The 25,419-nt window shown below is 37.5% G+C and overlaps 6 protein-coding genes and 1 non-coding gene across 7 annotated transcripts; 1 reads left to right on the forward strand and 6 right to left on the reverse strand.

Moving 5' to 3' along the window:
• Window positions 1-289: 289 nt before the first annotated feature.
• LOC117617629 (3-ketoacyl-CoA synthase 19-like) lies at window positions 290-1,911 on the reverse strand. The gene has a single exon (XM_034347083.1). The coding sequence runs from the start codon at window positions 1,824-1,826 to the stop codon at window positions 339-341; it is 1,488 nt and encodes a 495-aa protein (XP_034202974.1). The 5' UTR covers window positions 1,827-1,911; the 3' UTR covers window positions 290-338.
• Window positions 1,912-4,622: 2,711 nt separating this feature from the next.
• On the reverse strand, window positions 4,623-4,741 carry LOC117620408. Its single transcript, XR_004584748.1, has one exon. It is a non-coding gene; the product is annotated as a U5 spliceosomal RNA (small nuclear RNA).
• Window positions 4,742-7,940: 3,199 nt separating this feature from the next.
• LOC117617631 (3-ketoacyl-CoA synthase 19-like) lies at window positions 7,941-9,344 on the reverse strand. The gene has a single exon (XM_034347085.1). The coding sequence runs from the start codon at window positions 9,342-9,344 to the stop codon at window positions 7,941-7,943; it is 1,404 nt and encodes a 467-aa protein (XP_034202976.1).
• A 2,592-nt stretch (window positions 9,345-11,936) lies between these two features.
• On the reverse strand, window positions 11,937-13,665 carry LOC117617630 (3-ketoacyl-CoA synthase 19-like). The gene has a single exon (XM_034347084.1). The coding sequence runs from the start codon at window positions 13,619-13,621 to the stop codon at window positions 12,197-12,199; it is 1,425 nt and encodes a 474-aa protein (XP_034202975.1). The 5' UTR covers window positions 13,622-13,665; the 3' UTR covers window positions 11,937-12,196.
• Window positions 13,666-14,893: 1,228 nt separating this feature from the next.
• On the forward strand, window positions 14,894-17,242 carry LOC117617635 (probable pectate lyase 4). The gene is made up of 5 exons (XM_034347089.1): window positions 14,894-15,085; window positions 15,578-15,929; window positions 16,016-16,226; window positions 16,321-16,389; window positions 16,717-17,242. The coding sequence occupies exons 1-5, from the start codon at window positions 14,959-14,961 to the stop codon at window positions 16,957-16,959; spliced, it is 1,002 nt and encodes a 333-aa protein (XP_034202980.1). The 5' UTR covers window positions 14,894-14,958; the 3' UTR covers window positions 16,960-17,242.
• Window positions 17,243-17,525: 283 nt separating this feature from the next.
• LOC117617627 (exocyst complex component EXO70H1-like) lies at window positions 17,526-19,716 on the reverse strand. The gene has a single exon (XM_034347081.1). The coding sequence runs from the start codon at window positions 19,635-19,637 to the stop codon at window positions 17,721-17,723; it is 1,917 nt and encodes a 638-aa protein (XP_034202972.1). The 5' UTR covers window positions 19,638-19,716; the 3' UTR covers window positions 17,526-17,720.
• A 4,038-nt stretch (window positions 19,717-23,754) lies between these two features.
• LOC117617639 (60S ribosomal protein L35) lies at window positions 23,755-24,916 on the reverse strand. The gene is made up of 4 exons (XM_034347096.1): window positions 24,796-24,916; window positions 24,571-24,706; window positions 24,328-24,484; window positions 23,755-24,075 (listed from the first exon to the last, which is right to left on the reverse strand). Exons 1-4 carry the CDS (start codon window positions 24,797-24,799, stop codon window positions 24,001-24,003), a joined length of 372 nt encoding a protein of 123 aa, XP_034202987.1. The 5' UTR covers window positions 24,800-24,916; the 3' UTR covers window positions 23,755-24,000.
• Window positions 24,917-25,419: the final 503 nt, after the last annotated feature.

The following is a 25,419-nucleotide window of genomic DNA, read 5'->3' on the forward strand; positions in this document are numbered from 1 at the left end:
TGTGAAAATGATAAACTTCCAGCGCCTATATGCATACTTTTCATCTCCCCCTCCTTTTTTTCTTATCAAGTTAACCATTGATTTGAAGAGTTAGTAAATATTTTAAGCATATGTCAGTGAAGTAATGCCTTGTACTTCTGTTGGAGTTTGAAAATTATATAGTAGAACAAGCTTTCTGTTTACTTAAACACAATGAACAAGCTTTCTGTTTCTCTTTTGACACTTAGTTGATGAAACAAAACACTACCCTTTACCTGAGAAACTTCAAACAATCATAAACTTCAACAAATCCATGCGCAATGCAATGCGGAATACAATTAAGGAAAAAGATGGATACTTTAACAAAACAGCTGAAGTTCAGCAAATAATTGGGAAAAATCAAGCCTAAGAAAGCTTAGATATTCATCATTGAGCCAACCATACTTCTCCATGAATGGATTGACTAAGGTTTTAGGAGGGTAACTCTCTATGCAATCTTTCCAAACATTGGCATCACCCAAGTCCTTGAGCACTTCCCACACAATATTGTTGCACTTAAAACCTGCTCCAAATCCACTCATCAGAATTCTGTTGCCCTTCTTAAGCCTCTGCTTGGCCTCCATATATCCCAAAGCATACCAAAAGCCAGCTGCTGATGTGTTGCCAAACCTGTGAAGTGCCATTCTAGATGGCTCAACATCATAATCACTTAGCCCCAAGCTCTTACCAATCCCATCTATGATTGCTCTTCCACCAGGGTGAATGCAGAAGTGCTCAATCCCGGTCTTAAGATTCAACCCAACTCCCTCATCTGCTTTTGGCTTTTGGCTTTTGGCACTTTTAAGCCTAGATACCGCCAGGTACCTAAGTATTTCTCTCAGTGGAAGCACTTTTGGTACTAGAACTTGGAGGTTCATTGTAAAAGCCAGAGCTGCTGCTTTTGTGAGGTGTTTGGTAAGGCGAAAACCTTGATATCCACTCTCATCTTCTGCCTGTATGCAGCAATCATACGCTTCATCACTTGAGCCAATGTGGGTTCGTACCAAATGCCTTAACTTCAACATGGCTTGGTGCTTTAGGCCTTTGTTGTTTGTGAACAGCATCGAACACCCTCCCGAGCGGAACAGACAGTTGGTGAGCATCATGGACTTTTCTTTGCCACAGTACCAGTTAGGAGCTATGGATTCTGTGCTTACAACAATTGCATTTGCGTTTTTGTATGACTTGAACAAGTTTTGTACAACATCAATAGCAATGAGACTTGCACTGCATCCCATTCCTGAGAGGTTGAAGGTCTTGATGTCCTCCCTCATCTTGTAACGATTTATTATACGAGATGTTAGAGAGGGTGCAGGGGAGAACATTGACACATTGACAACCAGAATGTCAATTTGTGACGGAGAAATTGAACTAGGCCTGGCAAAAAGCTTGTCAAGTGTGTCAAATATGATACCATCCATCTCACAAAGCTCATCTGCCCGGGTTGGATTTCGGCCTTCAATGATGTTTCGTGGGCAAGATGTTTCTTCACCAATGCCAGAACTGACAATAGTTTTCAAGAGAAACCTGAGTTCTTCCAATCCCAAATTCTTGTTCCGCATGACGATTTTTGCGCTGGAATCACAGTTGAGCTTCATGTCCTCTTTGGCCTTGTAGCACTCATAAGCCAGCATATAGCAGCTCTGGTCTCTCCTTTGGAGAAGTAACTTGCAGAGGCAGAAGAAACCAAAGAAAAGAGTGAGAAGAGACATTGTCATGAAGATCTCCATGGCCCTACAGCTCTCTTTGTTTGTGGGTGTGAGAGATGGAGAGAGATAGAATTGTGAAGTGTTATATGTGAGTTGCATGCAAAACTTCAACAACTATCTTAGTACTTAACCTACACTGCACCCATCTCTTTCTTATAAATCGATGGTGATGAACTAATGCTGCTTGTGATCACTAATGGAAAGACCTCTACTTTTTACCTACAAATATAGCAGGTATTTATTAAGATTAATTTTATGGTTAGGCGATAGGCACAACCATGCAATAAAACGACAAGCCATGACTGAACGAACAGCCTAACTGGTCAGAGTTTCAGTCAAGTTATTGAGAGGGAGTTATGCTTCATATCTACACTAGCCAAGTTGCCATCTCTCCTCTTACAAAAACTTCAACGCTAAAATTAATATCAAACAGTTCTAAATTCTCTCTCTCTCTCTCTCTCTCTCTCTCTCTCTCTCTCTCTCTCTCTCTCTATATATATATATATATATATAGTCTTTTAAATTTCTGTAAAAACAACAGGACTTTTGAATATTTTTTGTTGCTGAAATGTTTGGTTTTGGGGTTATGTGGGATTTCATTATTGCCCTGCTCAAGAAAATGTAACTTTCCAAGGTGTGAATTATCTTTTATCATCTCACTATTTCTTCCAAGAGACATGAATTTGAATTTGAAGTTACAGCACGAAACTAGCAAGTGGGCTATGTATGTACATTAAGTCTTTGTGTGCGTGTTTACTTTTCGGTTTGTGTGTGCTTTATCTTTGTGTAGCTTGTGTGTTATAATTGCGAAGTTCATCAACAACAAGGTCTTGGAGTGTTTTCGCACAACAGAAATAACTCTCCAATAGAAGACAGTTGCAATGAAGTCTCTCATATTTATAATAGCACATTCAGTTGGATTTCTTGGGAGTGGGTGCATATTTTCAAGTGCATTCCCATAGAAAACACTATATTTCTCTAGATGGCAAAATGAAATAAGTCTATATATGCTTTCAAGTTGCATCATGTTTGCATTTTCAGGTTCTAATTCTAGGTTGCAGAACTCCAGAATATATTTGAAAACTCATGAGTTCCACTCTAAGATATAAAATCAATAGGCTATGATCAAAATGGCAGATTCGTCTTCCACTAGACTAATGCACCACACTGGTTATTCAGAAACCAAACTGCGCTCAAGGCACTTGCATTGCTTATTTCAACCCACCATCTTAATCAAACCCAGAATACAAATTTAATCAAATTCATGTGTAACTAGGTTTCAAATAAATTGAATTGCTTTATTCTTTGAATGTTGGACTGTTGTCCCACTGGATATTGGAACAGCCATTCTATTACAACATAACTACAGATAAATCAGATGAGATGAAAAAAGTACTTGGAAAATCGGCTGCAAGTGCGGGTCTTCAACTTCCTGAGGTTTATCAGCCTTGAAATTTAGTTGGGTATAATTTGCTACATTCTATTATGGCATAGAAAATATGCCTCCAGCGAACCATGTAGCCTGTGGAATTTTTTAGTTATATTCGTAAATAACTAAGTGCTATATGCTTGTTACCAACAATGGGATCGAAATTTGTTTGACTTGCTGCTATCTATTTTAACAAAAATATCATTTGTAAGGGTATTGACTTGTATACCAGTAGTCTCACATATACTTTAGTAGTGTGTGATCACAAAACTCCCCTCCCTTAATATCACTTGTAATATTACGACAAAAAAAAGAGAGAAAATTAAAACATAAAAAAATTCATACGATCCTTAATTAAATCATAATCATCAAATTATTTTATTGCCCATATTAAACGTCAGATAATAAATAATAAATGAAAAGGTAGGTTTTAATACGCACCATTATTTTTTTTTTAAACGCATGTCTAGAAAATGGACTTTCAAAAACAAAAAAATTGTAAGTCGAGTGGAAAAAAGGCCTCTCATAGCACATGCTTTTTAAAAAAAAATAAAAATATAATATAATATAAGCGAACTACAATGGGTGGGGTTCTCACACACACACTATCAAGGTACTATGTGGATTCGAACCTAAGACCACTAGTCTGCAAGTTAAAACCCTTTTTTCATTGGGTTAAATCATGTTAGTGCACAGGGGCTAATTTAAAATTAATTAAGAAAATTTAATATAAAGAGAAAACAAACTGCAGGAAACTTTGAGATTCCTTATTTTTTAGTGTACCACACAAGATCATCAGTCCCCTTTTTTCCGTTGTTTTTATGGGTTCGCATGTTTTCTAAGTCCTTCTTGTTTAATCTTTGGCCGTGATACTCCTCAGTATATAATTCCCATTCTAATGAGAGATTCCTATTATTTAAGGACTTATGCAAATAATTTTATTTCATAAACATCTTTTACGGTTTATTACGATTTTTTTCAACAATTCAAAACTATCTATTTTTCAAGTCTTTATTCATAAATCATCTTTGCATAAAATTACACAAATTGAAAATCATTTAGACATCTAGTTGTGATCATCTAGTCATATCTAATAACATTTCAAATTTATTCAAAGAGGTGTTATTAATGATCAGAGTCTGATAATAATTCCAATTTCAAAGAATAATCAATTCATGAAGTCTAATGTCTATTTGATTCTCCAAACAGTACCCATTTTCGACACAGCATATAATGATGGATCCATATGAGCAGGATTTGTATACATGATTGCCCTACCCAAAAAAAATGTAACTTTCCAAGGTGTGAATCTGAAGGTACAGCTAGAAATTAGCAAGTGAATAGTAAATGCAATTCCAACGATGGGAAACAGAGCATGCTATTTACATAACAAACCATTTGGGTACAACGGTAAGCTACAAACACCAGAAATAAGAAAATCCAAATAATTCGAACTCAAATTATAGGGGCACCCACAGAGGTGCGCCCCTCAAAAAATAGGCGTATGCCATTTAAAGCGACGCGCACACGGTATTCTTTAGTAAAAGGCGAAAGAATAGTTCGCTTTGTGCTCGACGCATGGCTCCGTAAGTTTTCAAATAAACAGCTACTTTATTTTATAACCCCGACTCTAGCTAGTTCGTGCTCCTTCAGCCGATGTGGGACAAAAGTGCCTACACCTCAACCCTTCTCAAAACGGCCAACTTAGAAAAACTTAGTTTAGCATATTCAGAGGAGATTGCCCTTCTCTATCACACTTAATACAAAGTGCCTAGTTCTAAAGCAATTCCAACGACCCCAAACTCTGATTTTGCTAGTTCCTTTGTCAATTTCATACCTCACATGCTGGTTTTGAACCCAAGTGGAAACTGGTGGACGAGAATTGAGTATGAGATACTCAGTCTGTGTATAATTTCCATGATGTTCTATAGAAAAAAAAAAAAGTAAAGTAAATTCTGCAAATGATTTTACACATTCTATAAAATTGTCTGCTTCCTGGTTGAGGCTTCATTTCAAAATGTGAATTTGACAACCACAGATTGACAAATAGAGCAGTGTGTTCAGTTTAATGCTTAAAAAGTAAATTATTTTCCAGGGATATGTATCTGGCTAAAGGTCTAATTTGACCACTATTGTCTATGAAGTTGGCTCAACTGTTCTGCCTGCTATTATGCTAACTTTGGTGGTAAGGACAGCATTGGCTAACTTTCGACTGAGCCAACAACTGGGGAGAAGACTATAGGTATAATTTATTGTGTATCAGACATGGCAGTCGTACAATCAAATATTGGTGAAGAAAGTTCTTCATCACCTCCCTCCTTAAATTTCTTCTTTTGGTAATGTAATTTGTTTCCTAGAAATATCAGCCAATTGTCATTTTAAAATAAAAGAACTCGTTTGAGAGTGATTTTGAACAGAACAAATAATCACTTCTCTCATTTTATGGAGAAGCACATTAGAGATGCTTATCCACAAAATCACTTAAAATCACTTAAATTGATTATATGAAAAAGCACATATGAGATACTTCTTTTCAGAATAATTGAGCTATCCAAAATTACTCCCAAACAAGCCATATTGAATATAAACTTAACAAACCACTCACGAAAAGAGACATTTCAAAGATGGTAAATGTCATTTAACCTCAGAAGTCACGTTTTACTAGGCATTCTTTTGGCATATGTGAAAGGATAAACTTCCAGCGCCGCCTAATGCATACTTTTCAGCCTTACTTTGTACACTGTAGTAGTTCATATTTATTTGGCAAGTTGAAAAACACCAAGATCTAACTGTACGTACGAATATATATCATTGGAGTTGGTAAATATTTTCAGCATATGTCAGTATAATAATGAGATGAATCTTCTGCTTTGTATCTATGTTGGAGTTCGAAATATATATATATATATATAGTTGATGAAACAAAACACTACTCTTTGTTGAAGAATATAAGTATCATGTAAGGGATATATTGAATACATTCTCTTAAATAAAATACAAGATATAATGAATGGTTTTATTATTAATATTATCGAAGTCTTTTGTGATAAAACATCATACATATTGAATTTTATAGTTGGTTAAGTTGAAGACAATATCGGTATTACTAGTAGAGGGCCTCTAGTCCAACTCTCTGAATTTAACATGGTATTAGAGCGAGTTGAATGACTGGGCCTAAAATATTGGGTATTTACCCTTACTCTTTACCCAATATGTAGTGGTCACGTATTGGACTTGAATGTTTATCCTTGTCCCTTATCCAATACGTGGTGATCACGTGTTGGGTTTGAATGTTTGACTCCGATGTGGACTTGGCCCACTATGTGATGGTCCCACATGAGGGGGCATGTTGAATGCACCCCACAAATAAAATACAAGATATAATGAATAATTCCACTACTAATATCACTAAGGCCTTTTGTGATAAAACCTTACACATATTGAACTTTGTAAGTGATTAAAAGTTAAAGACAATATCGATGTTGCTAGTAGTGGGCCGCTATGCAAAATTTAACACACTTTACTTGAGTAACTTCAAACAATCATAAACTTAATTAAGGCCCCGTTTAGGGGTTGTGGTGCGTTGAAACTTGAGGCAAGTCTTATCCCCACTTTACTCTTCTTCTTCCTCGTTGAGAGCTTAAATCCTCAGCTCACCATCTATGTCATCTCTAGATCTCACCCTTTGATTAACGTTTTCGATTCTTCCCAAAAAAAAAAAAAAAAGGGAAAACAATGATGGCAGTGGTCTAACAAAATTATGGGCGCATGCATATGTTGAAATTCTAACTGCCGTTTCATATGTTGTAATAGGGGTGGGCACTCAAACTGGCAAACCGGAAATCCGAGCCGAATCACACCGAACCAAACCGGAAAAAAACCGAGTTGACCAAAAAGTCAAAAACCGGTCAAAAACCGAACCGGACCGGTTTGGACCGGATTCGGATCCGGTTCCATGTCTTCAAAAACCGAACCGGGCCGAACCGAACCGGTGAAACTAAAAAAATATATAATTTCAATATATATTTATATTTAATGCTATATTTTTAATTTCACTAAAAAAAACCTAATATTTATCCAAGTTCAATGTCAAAATATCTATCTTTTCTCACTTTAATATTTATTAATTATATGAAATTGAATAATTTGTTAATTTTCAAGTAAAAAAATAATATTTCAGTTGAGAATTGTATTACAAAACAATTTAAAAAAATAATTTTTATAATCCGGTTCAAAACCGAACCGGAACCGGAACCGGACCGAAACCGGTTCAAACCGAACCGGACGGTTTTTGAATTTTTTTAATTAAAACCGAACCGAACCAAACCGCATGAATAGTATCGGATCGGTTCTAATTTGAGGCAAAAACCGGTCCAAACCGAACCGTGCCCACCCCTATGTTGTAATGTTCATCAAATAATTTGATGAGATAAAAAAATATATATAATCAAATAAATTCATGAGATAAAATATTAATAAAAACATAAGTATATGTAATGATATTGATTTTGTCTTTTCAGTAAATAAATAACACTTTTAACATCATGTATGAGTACCGGCACTTTTAACACTCACAATACTTTTATAAATAGAGTTTATCAAATACTATGCACTTTTACAAGTAGAGTTTACCAAAAGCTTAACTGCTTTATTCGACAATTAATTATTTTCGCAACACAACAGTTTTTTTTTTAAACACAACAATACCAAACTAGCCCTAAATCCATAAGCAATACGGCATACAATTAAGGAAAAAGATGGATACTTAAACAAAACAGCTAAAGTTAAGCAAATATTTGGGAAAAATCAAGCCTAAGAAAGCTTAGATATTCATCATTGAGCCAACCATACTTCTCCATGAATGGATTGACTAGGGTTTCAGGAGGGTAACTGTCTATGCAATCTTTCCAAACATTGGCATCCTCCAAGTCCTTGAGTACTTCCCACACAATATTGTTGCACTTAAAACCTGCTCCAAATCCACTCATCAGAATTCTGTTGCCCTTCTTAAGCCTCTGCTTGGCCTCCATGTATCCCAAAGCATACCAAAAGCCAGCTGCTGATGTGTTACCAAACCTGTAAAGGGCCATTCTAGATGGCTCTACATCATAATCACTTAGCCCCAAGCTCTTACCAATCCCATCTATGATTGCTCTTCCACCAGGGTGAATGCAAAAGTGCTCGATCCCAGTCTTAATATTCAGTTTCACACCATCTCCCCCATCTGCTTCTAGGTTTTGGCTCTTATTACTTAAATTATGAAGCAGAGATGCCAACAGATACCTGAGAATTTCTCTTAGTGGAAGCATTTTAGGGACTAGAATTTGGAGGTTCATTGTAAAAGCCAGAGCAGCTGCTTTTGTGAGGTATTTGGTAAGGCGAAAACCTTGATATCCACTCTCATCTTCTGCCTGTATGCAGCAATCATACGCTTCATTACTTGAGCCAATGTGGGTTCGTACCAGATGCTTTAACTTCAACATGGCTCGGTGCTTTAGGTCTCTGTTGTTTGTGAACAGCATCGAACACCCTCCCGAGCGGAACAGACAGTTGGTGAGCATCATGGACTTTTCTTTGCCACAGTACCAGTTAGGAGCTATGGATTCTGTGCTTACAACAATTGCATTTGCGTTTTTGTATGACTTGAACAAGTTTTGTACAACATCAATAGCAATGAGACTTTCACTGCATCCCATTCCTGAGAGGTTGAAGGTCTTGATGTCCTCCCTCATCTTGTAACGATTTATTATACGAGATGTTAGAGAGGGTGCAGGGGAGAACATTGACACATTGACAACCAGAATGTCGATTTGTGAAGGAGAAATTGAAGTAGACCTAGCAAAAAGCTTGTCAAGTGTGTCAAATATTATACCATCCATCTCATGAAGCTCATCTTCTATGGTTGAATTTCGGCATTCAATGATGTTTCTTGGGCAAGAAGTTTCTTCACCAATGCCGGAATTGACAATAGTTTTCAAGAGAAACCTGAGTTCTTCCAATCCCAGATTCTTGTTCTGCATGACGATTTTTGCGCAGGAATCACTGTTGACCTTCATGTCCTCTTTGGCCTTGTAACACTCATAAGCCAGCATATAGCAGCTCTGGTCTCTTTTTTGGAGAACTAACTTGCAGAGGCAAAAGAAACCATAGTAAAGGGTGAGAAGACACATTGTCGTGAAGATCTCCATGGCCCAACAGCTCTCTTTTGTTTGTGTGTTTGTGAGAGATGAAGAGAGATAGAGGGGGGTTTAGAATATTGTGAAGTATCAAATGTGAGTTGCATGCAAAACTTCAACAACTATCTTAGTACTTAGACTGCACAGTCACCTCCTTCTATAAATAGATGGTGATGAACTATGCTGCTTGTGATCATTAATGAAAATCCCTCTACTTTCTACCTACAAATATAGCAGGTATTTATTAAGGCACAACCAGAAATTGCCACCTGTCCTCTTAGCAAGCGTCCATGACTCAACGGTTCACATCTACACTAGCCAAGTTGCCACCTCTCCTCTTAGATATACTTTAACACCAAAATTAATATCAAACAGTTTAAAATTTGTCTATATATTTTTCTGTAAGTTTCTGTCAAAACAACAGGACTTTTTATTTTTTTAAGAGTCTATTTTTTATTTTTTTGAGTTATGTGGGATTTTATTAGTTATTTTTTTAAGGCTGGATCAAATGATTAATGGTGATGATCAAGTGCATGCATATCTGACCATGTTTTGCTGGTTTTCTACTTCATTACCGTTAATTCCATATGTTATCTTTGGCTGGAAATCTTTAGAACTGGCTCTATATATGTTAGAAAAATGATAAGAGAAGAAGGTTTTGTTCCTACGTCCTCTTTAAAATACTGAGAAGGAGCTAAGAACTCTTTGATTAAGACTGCAAAATATGGAATATGGAACAGCCTAAGTATATGCAGACATTTTCTCGTTGGTTGTTAATTAGGCGCTGGCCTAATTGCGCAAAAGCAAAGCAATCTATTTATCTTTTGCACATTTTCAGAAAGGACTCACTGCTGAAGGAACATATGTGCTAACTAATCATGAGGAAATGAGATTATTTAATACCGGATTATGATTAGTTCCCATATGTACTTTTAAAATGCATCTTAATTTTTAGATGGTGTTAATCTGCTGCTTGTTAATCTCCTTTAACTCTAATACCAGGCTCCCAAGAAAACTGGCACATGGTTATGCCATACAATGGAAAAGATAAATGGCCCCAGAAATTAGCTGCAGATAATGTGATGAGCTCCTGATGTGCCTGCATGATTTGTCTTTTTCATGGACTATTTCTTTGAAGGGGAAAAAAAAAAAAAAGGAAAGGTTGGATTTGTTCGCACTCCACCCTTGAGGGTCTCCCCAAGATATATAAAATGTAAGTTTGAAGTCTTAATGTCATGTGCGTCATAAATGAACAGACAGTGGATCTGGTAGATAGCATTGTCATGTTCCCTGGGAATTAGGTCCTTTTTTGTTTTGTTTTGGTGAACAGGCAGGCAAAAGCCCCTAAGGAAAACTGGGGATTAGGTGTTTGATTTGTAGTTATACTCATCAGCACAACTGAGACTGACAGTTAGGCCAGGCTAACAACATATGAAAATGGTTCTGAAGTTATTAATCAAAAAGGAAACACGGTTAATCCCAGTATGTCAAATCGCTATCGCGTAATGCACAATTAGGCTAGGCTAACAGCATATGAAAATGGTTCTGGACTTTTATGTGTCCTTTAGGATGATTTAAAGCATGTATCAGCTGAAAACGTGTTCTAAATAATCATGATCAATGCACCTCCCCAAGTTGTTGAAGTTATTAATTAAATAGCAAAAGAAGAAAGATATAACGATGTGAAATGCGAGTAAGAGAAAGGATGAGGTCGGTAGGAGAAAGCAAGATGATTAGTTTCCTTTTCATCATCCTGCTCATGGGGAGCTAAAATTACATTTATGATTGATCATATTTTTTGCCAAACCTTATAATGGGGGTAAAATTATCTCCCAAACATGATCTAGTTTCTCTATGGGTTGAAGATGAGATTTATAGAACTCTCGTCCCCACTGGATTAATATAGGCCACCATCAACACAACTGACAGTTCCCTACCCTTTGTTTTCACTTTCTTACTGCATGATCACAGTAAAAGTTTTCCAACTCAGAATTTTGGCAGCATGAAAATTACTTATTCTCTGTTCAAATTGATATAGTGGTGAAAAGTTCTTGACTAGCTTTTATTCACTGCTTCCCAATTTTCCTCCTCTGGTTATTTTGGCTGCATGGCTTAGCATGCCAGCCACTCACCATTGTTGACCTAGAAGGGGTAAATTTCAAACCAACCATCATCCAGTTGCACTGTCAAATTAAATGTGGAAGGACAATTTCATCACCCAGTTGGTACTCACTTTTGCAGGCTTTTTATTATTTATTTTTTGTAATATGTGATTTAACCACTCACTTTAATTTGATAAAAGCACTTTTCTGGAAAGCCAGAATATGAGTTTGTGAAAAGGTACAGGCCTTTGAGAAAGTTTCCCAGAACAGAACTTCTTGACCCTTCAGGAATACCAAGTAGTCTTATTGAGTTAAAATGCAGACTTGTTTGTTATCTTCAGAAAATACATCATGCTCCTTTCTGGAGTTCAGATTGTGGCAGAACAGTTTTTTGTTCTTTCTTAAACACATCATGCTCCTTCTGGAGTGGCAAATATAAATCTTTACCATATAACCGCTACATGGTTTTTTGATAGTTCTGACATCAAATTGTGTTGAGAAATACATCAATCTCTGTGGCAATAATTACAAATGCAATATGTTACAAAAGAAACTAATTGCTCAAAAGAATAGTTCCTCACATAATGTATTTTGCAAAGCAATGGTGCTGCATAGAAAGAGTAGAACTAAGCCTTTCTATGCAAAATGAGTGAACAGATAAGCTTAGAAAAATATTCTTCATTTTGATCTAACCAATATCTGTACCTCTCTTGAAAGGATTGACCAATGTTATTTGCAGTCTTTTCAGTTCAGACATTGGCATCATCCAGGTCCAACGCCACCTACACGCACTGCATTCATAACCTCCTCAAATGTGACAAAGCTTAGGCGTTCATCATTGATCCAACTAAGCCTATCCATGAAAGGGTTGACCAAAGTTGTTGGAGGGTACCTTTCTATGCAGTCTTTCCACACATTGGCATCATGCAAATCCCTCAACACCACCCACACACAATTATTGCACTCATAACCTGCACCAAAGCTCACCATCAGAATCTTGTCTCGCTTCTTAAGTCGCTTCTTGGCCTCCATGTATCCCAAAACATACCAAAGGCCACCGGAGGATGTGTTGCCAAATCGGTGAAGTGCCATTCGAGCAGGCTCTAGATCATAGTCGTTGAGGCCTAAACTATTGCCAACCCCATTAACAACTGCACCTTCTGTAGGCGGTATGCAGAAGTGCTCAAGTCCAGCCTTGAGATTCAAACCTGTCCCGCCTGCTCCAACACCGCGGCGATGCTCAGCAATTTTGTTTTGGCGGCGAGACATGATCACATAGCGCAGCAATTCAGTCAGCGGCAGCACTTTGCGCACCAGCACGCGCAGGTTCATAGTAAGAGCTTTGGCAGCAACTTTGGCTATGCTTTTGCTGAGATTAAAACCCCTGAACCCATGTTTATCTTCTACTTGTATGGAGCAGCCATAGCCTTCATCACTCGAACCATGATGGGTTCTTACAATGCATTCCAATTTCAAGAGGGCTCTGTGCTTGAGAGCCTTGTTGTTTGTGAAAAGCATAGAACACCCTCCTGACCGGTAAAGACAGTTAGCAAGAATCATAGGCTTCACTTTGCCGCGGTACCAATTTGGACCAAGGGACTCTGTGCTCACAACAACAGCATGTACATTCTTGTATGTCTTGAACAAGTTCTGCACAAGATCAATGGCCACAAGGCTCCCACTGCAGCCCATGCCAGAGAGGTTGAAGGCCTTGATATCCTTCTTCATCTTGTAATGGTTTATAATCCTAGCCGTTAGAGAAGGCGCAGGGGAGAAGAGTGACACATTGACAACAAGTATGTCTATTTTCGAAGGTGAAATTCCTGTTTTGTCAAACAGCTTGTCAAGTGTGACAGATAATATATCATCCATCTCCCACAGTGCATCTTCCAAGCTAGGGCAATCTTCACGGCCAGCAATGACATTTCTTGGACCGTAAGTTTCTTCCCCGAGGCCCGAATTGACAATAGTCTTGAGGAGAAACCTGTATTCTTCTAGGCCAAGGTTCTTGTTCCGCTGAATGATTTTGACACAGGACTCAGTGTCGAGTTTCCTGTCATCGGTGGCCTTGTAGCATTCATAGGCCAGCAAGTAGCATTGTTGGTTCCTCCATTGAAGAACCAACTTACAGAGGTAGAGACAAGCACAGAACAGAGGCAATAAACACATTGCCATGAAAAGCTCCATGAAAATGGAGAGAAAAAGCTGAGAGATTTTTACTTGGTTCTACTCGTGTGTGGAAACTAGTACCACTGCACACTACTTTATACTATAAATTGTGGATTATAATTTGGAACTTTTGTTTATGATCTAAACAACATCAGATGTGACATGTGAAAGCTCACATGTTTGCAAATTTAAGTCCAATTAATGCTTGATTTATCTTCTAATTAATGAAATCAATGATACATATTTGTTGCAATAATTTAAGATGAAGTTGATACATATTATCTCTCCTAATATTTTGGACTAAGTATTAATTATGTTGTACACCTTGTGTATAATTGTTGCTGGAAAAAATGAAAATAAAAACATTAGTATAATTTTTAATTAATTATGTTGTACATATGCATAAATTTTAAGATCCAGCCTGTAATGAAAGTTGGGTGTGACTGAAGTAAAGGCCTGTGCTCTCGTTATTAAAAAAAAAAGAAAAAAAAAGAGTAAAGGCCTGTGATGCAAGAAAGGCACCATACACCAATGGGCCAGCCTTTCCATTTATATCATCAGAGCCGTAAATGCTCATAATGAGACTCTTGAAAATGTGGGCCTCCAAGTCCTAGGGCTTTTTCATTTTGTTGGCATCTTTCTTTCTTTCCTTTATTTTTTAATGGTTCGTGATATTGGAACCCTAACCCAGCCTAATTCAAGTTACTTTCTCGTTAATAATATGTATGTATCCTCACGGATTTTAGTCTACTTTTTGTCAATTTGTGTATGAGCCGGCGTCTATGTACTCGTCACATGCAAGAGTATTATGATACTTTCATGCTCATTTCATTGTTTGGTGTGAAAATTCACGATTCAATGAAATGGACACGAAACGACCAAAATACTCTTACACAAAATAACAAAAATTAAAGAGATTACTAGGGTTAGCGACGGATGAAGCCCGCAAGTTTTTTGTTAACAAAACTTAGACCAAAAAAAAAACTAATACTACATGACTTATATTTGAATATAAAATTCAGTAAATTAATCTTACATTCCTCCCTTATAGAAGAGTGAAAAAATTTCCATTTTTAAGAGTTTCACTAATGACTTTTTTAAAATGCCAACGACATGTGTAAAGAGTGATTTGAGTGAGAAATGTAGAATTGTACTTGAGGAGGAGGCAATATTAAAAAAGGGAAGATTCAATATTATACCCAATATAGAGTCCAAATTTTTTAAAAAAAAACTGCAGGTGTAATTGGTAGTAAACATTAACAACGGTAAATAAATAAAGGGGGTGGGGTAAATCAGTTTGCTGTTGTGATCCGCATGTTCGTTTTTAGGTAAATTTCAGACACAGGAAGACGGACATGGCTTCGCTACCGTACGCCGACGTGGATTTCAGCTTGAGAGCATTGTCCGGTCGGGCCGAGGGCTTCGGCCGGTTCGCCATCGGCGGCCTCCACGGGCCGCTCTATTTCGTCACCACTTTGGCAGGTTCGTCTGGTTTTACTTCTTGGCCATTTTTAAAATCATTTAGGTCAGTGATTGTGTAGCAGTCAAATTTCTATATGTATATCATATCCCATGCTTGATATTGTGTGGGGTTTTGTTTCTGAGCAAAATTTAATGTGGGGTTGGAAGAAACTGTCTCACATGGCTGGAGAAAGGACCAGATTGGCTGGGGCCTGGATCCCATAGCTGTTTTTTTAAAACCTTCTCATTGATGATATTTCAGGCTTTCTACGCAAACAAAAATAAAAATATGGAAAATTTGAACATGTTATAAACAGCTGCTAATGAAAAGCGAAATTGGAATTGGAATTGGATTTGTGGAAGTGACAATATCACTATTACATTTCTGAGAAATTGGGTTGTTTCTATGAAACTTTATATTAGGTCTGTGAGTTTTTTTTATTGGCTGGATGGAAATTCGAATCTTTCCATGTTGCATTTGGGATAAATAAAATGTTATGTTTTGGTATTCAGATGATGGTCCAGGCTCACTTCGTGAAGGATGTCGAAAACAAGAACCACTGTGGATTGTCTTTGAGGTTTCTGGCACCATTCACCTTTCGTCTTACTTGAGTGTGTCATCTTATAAGACAATTGATGGACGAGGCCAGAGAGTAAAGCTCACAGGAAAGGGCCTTAGAATGAAGGAATGTGAACACATAATTGTCTGCAACCTTGAGTTTCAAGGCGGTAGAGGACATGATGTTGATGGCATTCAGATAAAACCGAATTCTAGGCACATTTGGATAGACCGATGCAGCCTTCGTGATTATGATGATGGACTCATAGATATCACCAGACAAAGTACAGATATAACCATCTCTAGGTGGGTTCAATCTGATGTGCCTTATAGGATCTAAATGTGGATACTGAGATAATGTATCTTATGATTTCTTCTTTCCTTTGCACCAGATGTTACTTCGCACAACATGACAAGACAATGCTTATTGGAGCAGACCCCTCCCACGTTGGCGATAGATGCATTCGGGTGACAATTCATCATTGTTTTTTTGATGGGACAAGGCAAAGACAACCTCGCCTTAGATTTGGGAAAGTTCATCTTTACAACAATTACACTCGAAACTGGGGTATATATGCTGTTTGCGCCAGCGTAGAATCCCAGGTAACTGAGGCCTCTTTAATATCTTTTCATTTCAATATCTCCTTGATATGTTGAATTTATTCTACATATTCTAATTACATTTTTTTTATATCAGATATACTCCCAATGCAACATATATGAAGCAGGAAATAAGAAAAAGACTTTCGAATATTATACAGAAAAGGTACATGACCATCTCTCGCTCATTTATCGTTAGTTTGGTATTAATCTGAAGAATGCAGGTTGATTACATCCACAATACTATTCAATTCTGAGACAGGATACAGTGATGCCACAATCATCTGCGTTAGTTTAGAATAATGTACAAGTCTTAGTAAAAGAACCTAGAATTAGTAATATGTCGCACATGCTTTTGTGAGTAAGATATTTATTTTCACTGAAAATAATATAAGCTACATGCGTAAGTTCTTTTTAAGTAAAAAATGGTTACAACTTGCATCCCATTGTCTGTGAAGACACTCTGTCTCAAATGCTTGCAATCTTCCAACAGGCAGCAGACAGAGAAGAGGCAAAATCTGGCTTCATAAGTTCTGAGGGCGACCTATTCCTGAACGGAGCTCAACCATGCGCATTAACAGGGTTCAATCAAGAATGCATGTTCCATCCAAGCGAATTTTATCCACATTGGACTATGGAAGCAGCCTCAGATTCTCTTAAAACTATTCTCCAAATTCTTACAGGTTGGCAATCCATTCATAGGCCAGCAGAGCAGGCGCAGGCGGTAACTGTATAGCTTTTTATTATCACACATGTATAACAGGATTTTATAGATCCTATTACAGAATATGCTTTACTTCTGTTTTAATTTTGTTTAAGCTGAGTGAATGAACTCCAAATTCGCTATCTTTTTATTGTAGCTTAAAGGAGTAATCCATCAATTATGATAAGTATTCCATAATACACATACACGTGTACACATTTACTAATGCTTGTTATCATGCATGCATATATGGATCCTATAGATGAGTGTATTTCCAGAGTATTCATGTTAGGCAAATATATATCCTGTGATTTTCTATGCGCGTGTGAACTTTAGGCTCAATATTATATTTCCAGAGTAATCATATTAGGCTAAATAAGTACATTAAAAAGATTTTAGGCTTAAAACCCAATTGAGTTTATTTAAAATGGCTTAACACCTTTATAATTTGCAATTGTTTGACTTTGTGTAGCATCACCTAATTAGTTTTGTTTAATATTTTCTGTTTGGAATATCAAGCATTCAAAAATAGACATCTTTTTATATGACCATCTTTTGGTTTAAATAAAAAAGTTTGGTAAACTTCCAAAGTGATCTGTAGCGTCCAAGTGGGCGATATGTGAATGAAGGGATAGCAGTACAAAATAATGTCATTAATATCGACTATATGATTCCCTATATTCTAATCATAGAAATAACTTGAAGCTTGAGAAAGTTGGCAGTCCGTATTCTCACAGTATCATGCACCAGCCATCAAAATGGTATAGTTTGTATTGTAATAGCACTGCATCATTTTAGATGAGGAAGCATCTCTGAGAAGGCACCAATGAAGATGAAGTGGTAGAACTAACTGAGGCGGAAGTCCCATGGAACAAATCAGACAAGTAATTCCCCAAGTCATTTGGTGAAACTCTTGCCAACAACTCCATATTTTTCTCCCCACTTAGCATCACCATGTATGTGTCGTAAAATTCTTGATAGGTTGGTACTAGTTTCTGTGAAATTGACACCTTCAAGTCATTCCTCAACTTCCCATCCTCTACAATCCAGGATGTCTGTTTCCTATATGCCTCTTCAAACGCTGTGTTGAACTTCCTAAAACACTCCTTTGCCATTTCAGGAGATATGTCTGCTGACCTCTCTGGTAATGATGATAACACCTTTGTCCACGCTGTGGTTTCGTAGTTTGAAGCATACAGTTTAACCTTCTTCATGTGTTCAGATACCCAATCTTTACCAAGGAGGAGTTTCAGGTTGGGTGTGTTGTTCACCTTCTCAACAATGAAGTGAAGATTGTTGGCAAGGAAGAGATATGACAAAGACACATCTTTATAAATCTCAGCTTTGATGTCAAGCTTGCACAAAAGGACAAAAATGAGCCAAGCTAGGTGGACTGACACTTCTGGTGTTGAACAGTCATCTGACACTACGCTTTTGAATTCTTGAAATGATGAATTCCCTGGTGGTGGATGGTCAGCAAGGATATCAGAGAGAACTCCATAGTAATCTGCTAGTGAAGATACATAGTTCATCACTGACCGGGTCAGTGGGTGAATCCCGCCTCCGAAAACTAGAATCTTTGATGAGTCCTTTTGAATTGTTGATTCGAAATCGGAAAGAATGGTCCAAACAGAATCTGAAAGTTTGAGCCATGATGAAAGAGCTTGTAGCTTTATAGCTTGGGTTGATTCAGAGTCGAATATAGATTCAATCTCCGGCCAAAGATCAGAGACTGCTTCATAGATTTCCAGTTGCCAGAAAATTCTTTCTGGGGCTTTCTTGTTCTTCACAATGAGTTCAGGAAATCTGAATAGGGTGGTGGCTCCTTCTTTGGTTATCTCATAGAAGCACGACTCTTTGATATTCTCAGATGCTGAAAACACATGATCACAGAGATATTTTTCTCCACGAAATAGTGCTTTCACAGCAATCTTTACAGCATCCATCCAGTTCCTGAGTATGCTTTCTAGTCCTTCCAAATCCATTTTATGAACTTGCGGAGATTTGAACTGTTGGATTCCAAGGCGAAACAATCCTCCATCCACTATTGACTTCCGGATAATTTTGTATATCTTCACGCACTCTATACCATAGCCAGAACTGATCATACAATCCGCTATTGACTTCAGGTCTGACATGGCAAATGCTGAGGCTCTCTCAACCTCTGTGATTGACTCACCAACAATTTCCAACTCGTCTTCTGATCCAGTCTCGTCTGCATTATAAAATTTGGCTGATCCTGATGATCGACTTGAAACCGATTCAGGGTCTAGGTGATCCCGGTTTGCAGACAATATCTGGTAAAACTCTTTTTCAAGCCTTTTCATCGCTGTTTGCATTAGATTTTGAGCAAGTACAAGCTTGCTGGCTGAGCTTCCACCAACTAAAACATGCATAGCACTACGCAAGTAGTTTACGGATTTGAGGAACTCTTTGGCTTCTTTTCTGCTATGCTGGAACAGAAAAGTGATTTTGGTGTATAAGGAAGAGTTTGGATCCCATTTGGTGATAATGGATTCAGCAATTGCGATGTTTTCTTCCATCATCAGTAGAGAGAAGCTGCGGGAAGGGGTTGAAGCAGTGCAAGAGCTTGAAAGTGAATATGAAGAAGAAGAGTTGGTTTTGGTAGATTGGAAGAAAAAGCGGCTTGGCGTTACTTTTCTCGGTGCGAGTGTAGCAGCACCACTCTTAGGGGTCTCTGATAGCATCATTGAGCCTGGAAAGGGTGTTAAGATGGAGAAGAAGAAGAGCTTGTAAGCTCGAAGATGAGAGAGAGAGAGAGAGAGAGAGAGAGAGAGAGAGAGAGAGAGAGAGAGCTCACTGCCTGTTTTTCTTGGTTATGGTGGTTTGGCTTTATAAGTGTTTTATAGAGGAGAGCCGTTGGTTCCCAATTGAGGGAGGTGGATGTGCTTGGAATTTTAGACTTGGCTGGCTCTGGCAAACAGCCTACGTGTCCCACTGGATAAAGACCCAAGTAAATCAATTTGTATTTATGGTAGCCATTCTAATTTTAGCTTGGTCAAGTAGTTTTTGGCATTGAATTTTCTTGGTTTCATTTAATAAAGATCAAATTCAATGAATGCATCATGGTCAGGCTGCAGCCTTGCAACGCCACTTCATATTTCTGCAGCTGATCTCATTCTTAGTATTAATATAAATGTCGTCATCAGTATAAACCGGCTTGACAAGAGAGATGATATCCTCCAAAATGCAGGGTAGACAACACTAGGAAGCATCCTGGAAACGGAGGATTTGGGGTTTAACTAATGAAACTGTTTCTCTCTCAAGGACTTTGAGCAACCTGGACTTGTAAACCCTTTTTCTTTTTTGCCAGTTCCAGAGTCTTCCAAACTAGGACAAAAGTGACTGGCTTGATAGACTTGGGATTGCTTTGCTTGCCCTCTTCTTGTTCAGAAGGCAAATGGATACTTCTAAATTGGCTCCTTCCTCGAAGTTATTATAGAAAGCCACACCCAAATTTCGTGCTCCCAGTCTTTGGAAAGAGCAAGACCAACCCCATGTAAATTTGGTAAAGAACCACTCGCTATGTACGTAAGCAGCTGCCTCCAAAAACGCATGCCAATTGATTCATGTTTCCTTTGAACAATAATTGCATTGTTTTTGTTCAAATAATGAAATCCTAATTAACTTGGGGTCAAGTAAGCAATTGCGGATGCACAAACTCTTTGTTGTGCACCATTTTATAGAGAAAATATTAAGAATGATTGTGTACGTTGATACATAAATCTCACAGTGAATCCCACATGCATTTACGACTGACAATCATGAATAAAGAATTTAAAAAGTGTCATTATATGGATCGAATTTGTTGACTGCATCTCTAATAAAGATGGATTCATCTCTTCACACGTAAACAGATGAGTCCCGTCTCGAGAGTTCATCACTAAATATGGTACAAGTGTGCATATTATTGGTTTGAAATGTTCTTCATTATTCTGATAAGCTGTCAAGTAGCTAGGTAGAGATAAGCTTATCATGACTAGTAAACAGGGAATTGGGACAATGTTGAAACTAACAAGTATGTAATGAAATTAGGGGTTTGGTGGTTTGCATCTAGAAACCTATTTTAAACACGTGCATTTTTCATACCTAGAAAAAGAGAAGGGGATTGTGGACAATGTTGAGAGAATGGTCTGCAGTCTATGTAGTCGACATGCATTTTCCTTAAACTAGACAATAGCAATTGGTGGGTCTTCTCCCAATAAAGCCAATCAAACCTAATAAATTCGAAATTGCAATGCACTTCTCATAGCTCTCTCTTTTCTCTCTTTCCCACTCTGACGGGTTTCGCCCGTTATATCGTTATTTGGTAGTTATTAGTTAGTCTCTTAAGATGCATGCACGAGTCCTCATGACCAAACGGCGAAAATGATGGAAGCAATAATAATGCTTGCCAATGTTGGCAAATTGCACCACTAATCTCATCCACCCAATATTCTTTAAAGAGACTAGAGAGACCTCCACAAACTGAAATTTATGCTTTTGTTATTAATTCATGTGTTATAATATACGTGTTGCTGAGTTATTCGTGTTGATTGTCTTCTCGACCCTCTCACTCTATACATACATGAACCAAATAGGAGAGAAAAACACAGTTTTAAATGCACATGTATGTATTGCACAAAGTCCAACGACCAATTCAAATACTAATCAGAAATTTGTTTTAATTTGACAAAGGGTTATTATCCTTTGATTATTCCTAAGAATTTGATGAGAAATAATAACAAAACTGTAGCTGTCGTTGAATGAGAGACTAACACAAAATTTAATTGGTCCAGAATTATGAAAGGTTTTGGTTGTTAACAATTCGAATCTTTGAATAAAAGCATAGCTCAAGACTCGGTGGAAATTCGAGAAGTTTATGCACAATACAAAGACAAGCAACAAACTAAAATGGACCGCCACAAATGAAGACTTGGAAGGAATGTGATGCTGCTGACGGAAGCAACAAGGCCTTTAAATCAGTATGATGACGTGTCGCCATTTTTATTTTGAGGGAAGAGAACAAAAACTGGGTTTCATTGTAATATAAAAATGAGGTTGAAGAAAGAGCCAAGAAATTGTCAAACGCCGCAATAGAATGCCAATGATTTTTTTTTGAGGGAGGAGGGTTTATCACTTACACACAATCAAGGTATCATGGGAGTTCGTATATGAGATCTCTAACCTGCAAGTCAATGTACTTTTTCACTCGGCTAGAACTTGTTGACATTAATACACTAATTGTAAGGCTGTGATTCTAAGCCAAGTTTTATTTATTTATATTTATTTTTTGATGAATAAGTCAAGTTTCATCAAAACAAATCTCAGTTTTTCAATACATATGACGTGTCAGATATTGCTAAAAATAAATTAAATCAATAAGTTGAATCGGATTCGAGAAAACAAAAACACTGTCAAGTCATTTGACATTAAATAAATAAATAAATAAAAATTCGAGTGGTTATTTTTCTTGAAAGTTTGTTTATGTTTCTTTATCTAATTAATACCCAAAAACAAAACAAAAAAACCCAATTTCAAGACTTGTTTAATTGTTCAGACGGCACAAACAATTGAGAAGCATACCATATGTGCTAACTAATTTTTTGTCCTCAATAATTCGTAAGCACTGGACAAAAAAAAATGTAGATAAATTGTTTGACTTTCCTTGAAGAAATTAGTTAGCTGGAAATTAATTATAAATTAGTTGATTGAACAGCCACGCCACAGAACAGGGATCGTTCATCCCATCCCATTTGACTTGTTCTTATATTTATTTGAAGTTTGAAGTAGGCAGCCATTCATTTTTAAAATGAAACATCCATTTCAAGGTTTAAAAATGGTGGGTTTTGATGTCACCTACAAAATACAAATATTCGGCGAAGAAAATTAAACATTCAACAAAACCTCAAGGATTATGGATAAATGTCAATCTTGTCTGACAATCGAATGTGTTCTTATTTACTAAGGATATGACTTGTCACCCCGCGATTTTCCTATAAAAATTTGGTCAAACAAACTTGGAAGGAACCTTCCCATCCTTTTTTTTGTTTCGGCAGAAGATGGAACGAGGAACACTTACACCCATAAACCAAAGGGCCCAAACGTAGTCTAACAACAAGACTAGAAGCCCAATGACACAAAGCCCGCGAAAAGGTCACATGCCTAAGAATCACAAAGAATCAAGGGTCAAATGAACCCTAATGTTAAATACTGCACATTCACAAGAGAAGCAGCAAACACAGCCTCATCGATAGAGGCAATGTAAGGAACTTAACCTACATCTGAATGTGAAAGTGGTGGAAAACTGAAAACTAGCAACAGGGAATGCAGCAACGGCTGCAAGACCAAATCTCTTGGCATCAGTAGCAAGTGCCAAGGTTTTAAAACACTGGCACTTCTCACAGAACTAAAGTATTTCCAATCTAAGATCAAAGAGCATCAACACTTAATTGGTAATTTGGAGACAAGCACAACAGACATTGATCATTTGAAATCACGCCAGGATCTTTTTACTTGTAAGACAAACTTGTAATCAATTCGACAGCTTCCAGTGTACTAAATTAGGGATCATCTATAAATATAACAAAGGAAATAGTGATCTCATAAAACAAACCTATTGTAAGAACAGCACTGGAAATGCTTTCAATTGGATTATTTTCAGAATAAACCTAGTTCAGGCCCAAGAATGGGAATGAGACATCACATAGACACACCCCGATGCCAAACAAAGCCTTAAGCCGAAGCAGCCAGCCAAAAGTCTCCCAAAACAGATTAACCAAACCGAATGAAATCTAAAAATAAAGATGGCCAAATGCTTTCAGTAAATCAGCCAATATAAGAATAATGAGCTCAAGTCATTTATCAAACATGAACAGAATCTTAACTATCATTGCACCCGAAGAAAATTAAGTTGATTTGGGCAAGACATGCCTCCCCAAACCCAGACAAGAACAATTAAACATCAAAATCTCAGGTCTAATTTCTTAATCAAAAGTAAATCCAAAACTTGTGAACAAAAGGATTCTATTACAGCAAGGTACCAAGATGATCTAACGTAATTGATCCAACACTCTATGCCTTAATGGCATACTTCCTCAAGGGATAATACATTTCCTTCTTCTTCTCCCTCTCGGTCTTCAAAGATGCCTGTGCAAACAATAGCATAACAAAATCACACCCCAACACAATGAACTGGGCACTACAGTTTTTCGTTGAAATTACAAAATCCAATGCATATCATACAAAGGTTCATAATATATGTTGGGTTCAGTGCTTAATGTGCTAGAACTTCAGCTAAACTATAACAAACAGTTGCATCAAATGCCACTACAGACTGGTTCATCATTTCAATTTCAGTCCACAAATATAAGTAAAAGCAAACAAAAAAGTTTGAAGTACCTGGTGCTTAGTGAGCCTTCGGCGGATAGCTCTGGTCTTCTTGGGACGCAGATCTAGAGGCAAGAACTTCTTGTTCTTGTACACTTCTCTCAGGGCAGACTTTTGCTTCTGTGATATCACAGTCAACACTTGGGCGATCGATAGCCTCACAACCTTGCTGCACAAACATACACACAAAAATTTAAATACAAAAATCACTAAGAAAACAAAAACACAAACAAAAAATAAGGTTTTGTTAGTTACATCTTGGAGAGCTTGTTGGGTGCTCCACCAGTGACCTTGGCCACGCGAAGTAGGGCAAGCTCTGCCTTGAGATCCTTGAGCTGGTTCAAAAGCTCAGCCTTTGTTTTCTGCCTCAGCTCGTGTACCTTGATTCTCGCTGTCACATTTTACAAACAACAAACAAAGATCAGAGAAAGCGACGATTTTTTGGTACGAAACACAATCAAGGAGAGAAACTGGAATTACCCATTGCTGTGTTCTGTGAGTTCTGCAACGGCGGCTCTCTCTTAGCTTCACGGGAAAATGAAACCCTAACTACGAGCGTTCATGGGTTTAGTGGGTTTATATATACCCCGGCTTTATGGACTTTTAGGTTGAGTGAGATTGGGCTATTTTGATTTGGGTTCTGATTTTTTTTTAATCGCAAAGTGTTTGTCCACACAAACAGGCACTAGTTTGGCCCAATTATTCATGAAGCCCATCAGCCTTGATTATACCCCAAAGCCCATGCCTAGAGAAGCTTAGTAAATATTTTGTTAATCCTAAAATTTAAAGTTTATGAATGGAACGGGAAGCCTCATCCATGATGGGGAAGTCGGTATCCCAAGGGGATTCTAATACCCGTTCCTGATAAGATATGGGACAATAGTGAGGATGGAGATGAAGAGGAGAGTAAACCGAGTTCGCCCTGACAAAAAAGCAAAATTTTACTTTGACTTCGGATGTAAGAGTAACTATATATCCAATTTTTGCCATCTATTTTGGATTCTAGTAATGGGTTGAAACTTGCCCATAAGGCTTGAAGAGGAGGAAGATTACGAGGACCTGGCCTTAGTCCTATCAATGCGGCCCATTCTTCTTCGATGAACT

Source organism: Prunus dulcis, chromosome 2, assembly GCF_902201215.1.
Source record: "Prunus dulcis chromosome 2, ALMONDv2, whole genome shotgun sequence".
Lineage (NCBI taxonomy): Eukaryota > Viridiplantae > Streptophyta > Magnoliopsida > Rosales > Rosaceae > Prunus > Prunus dulcis.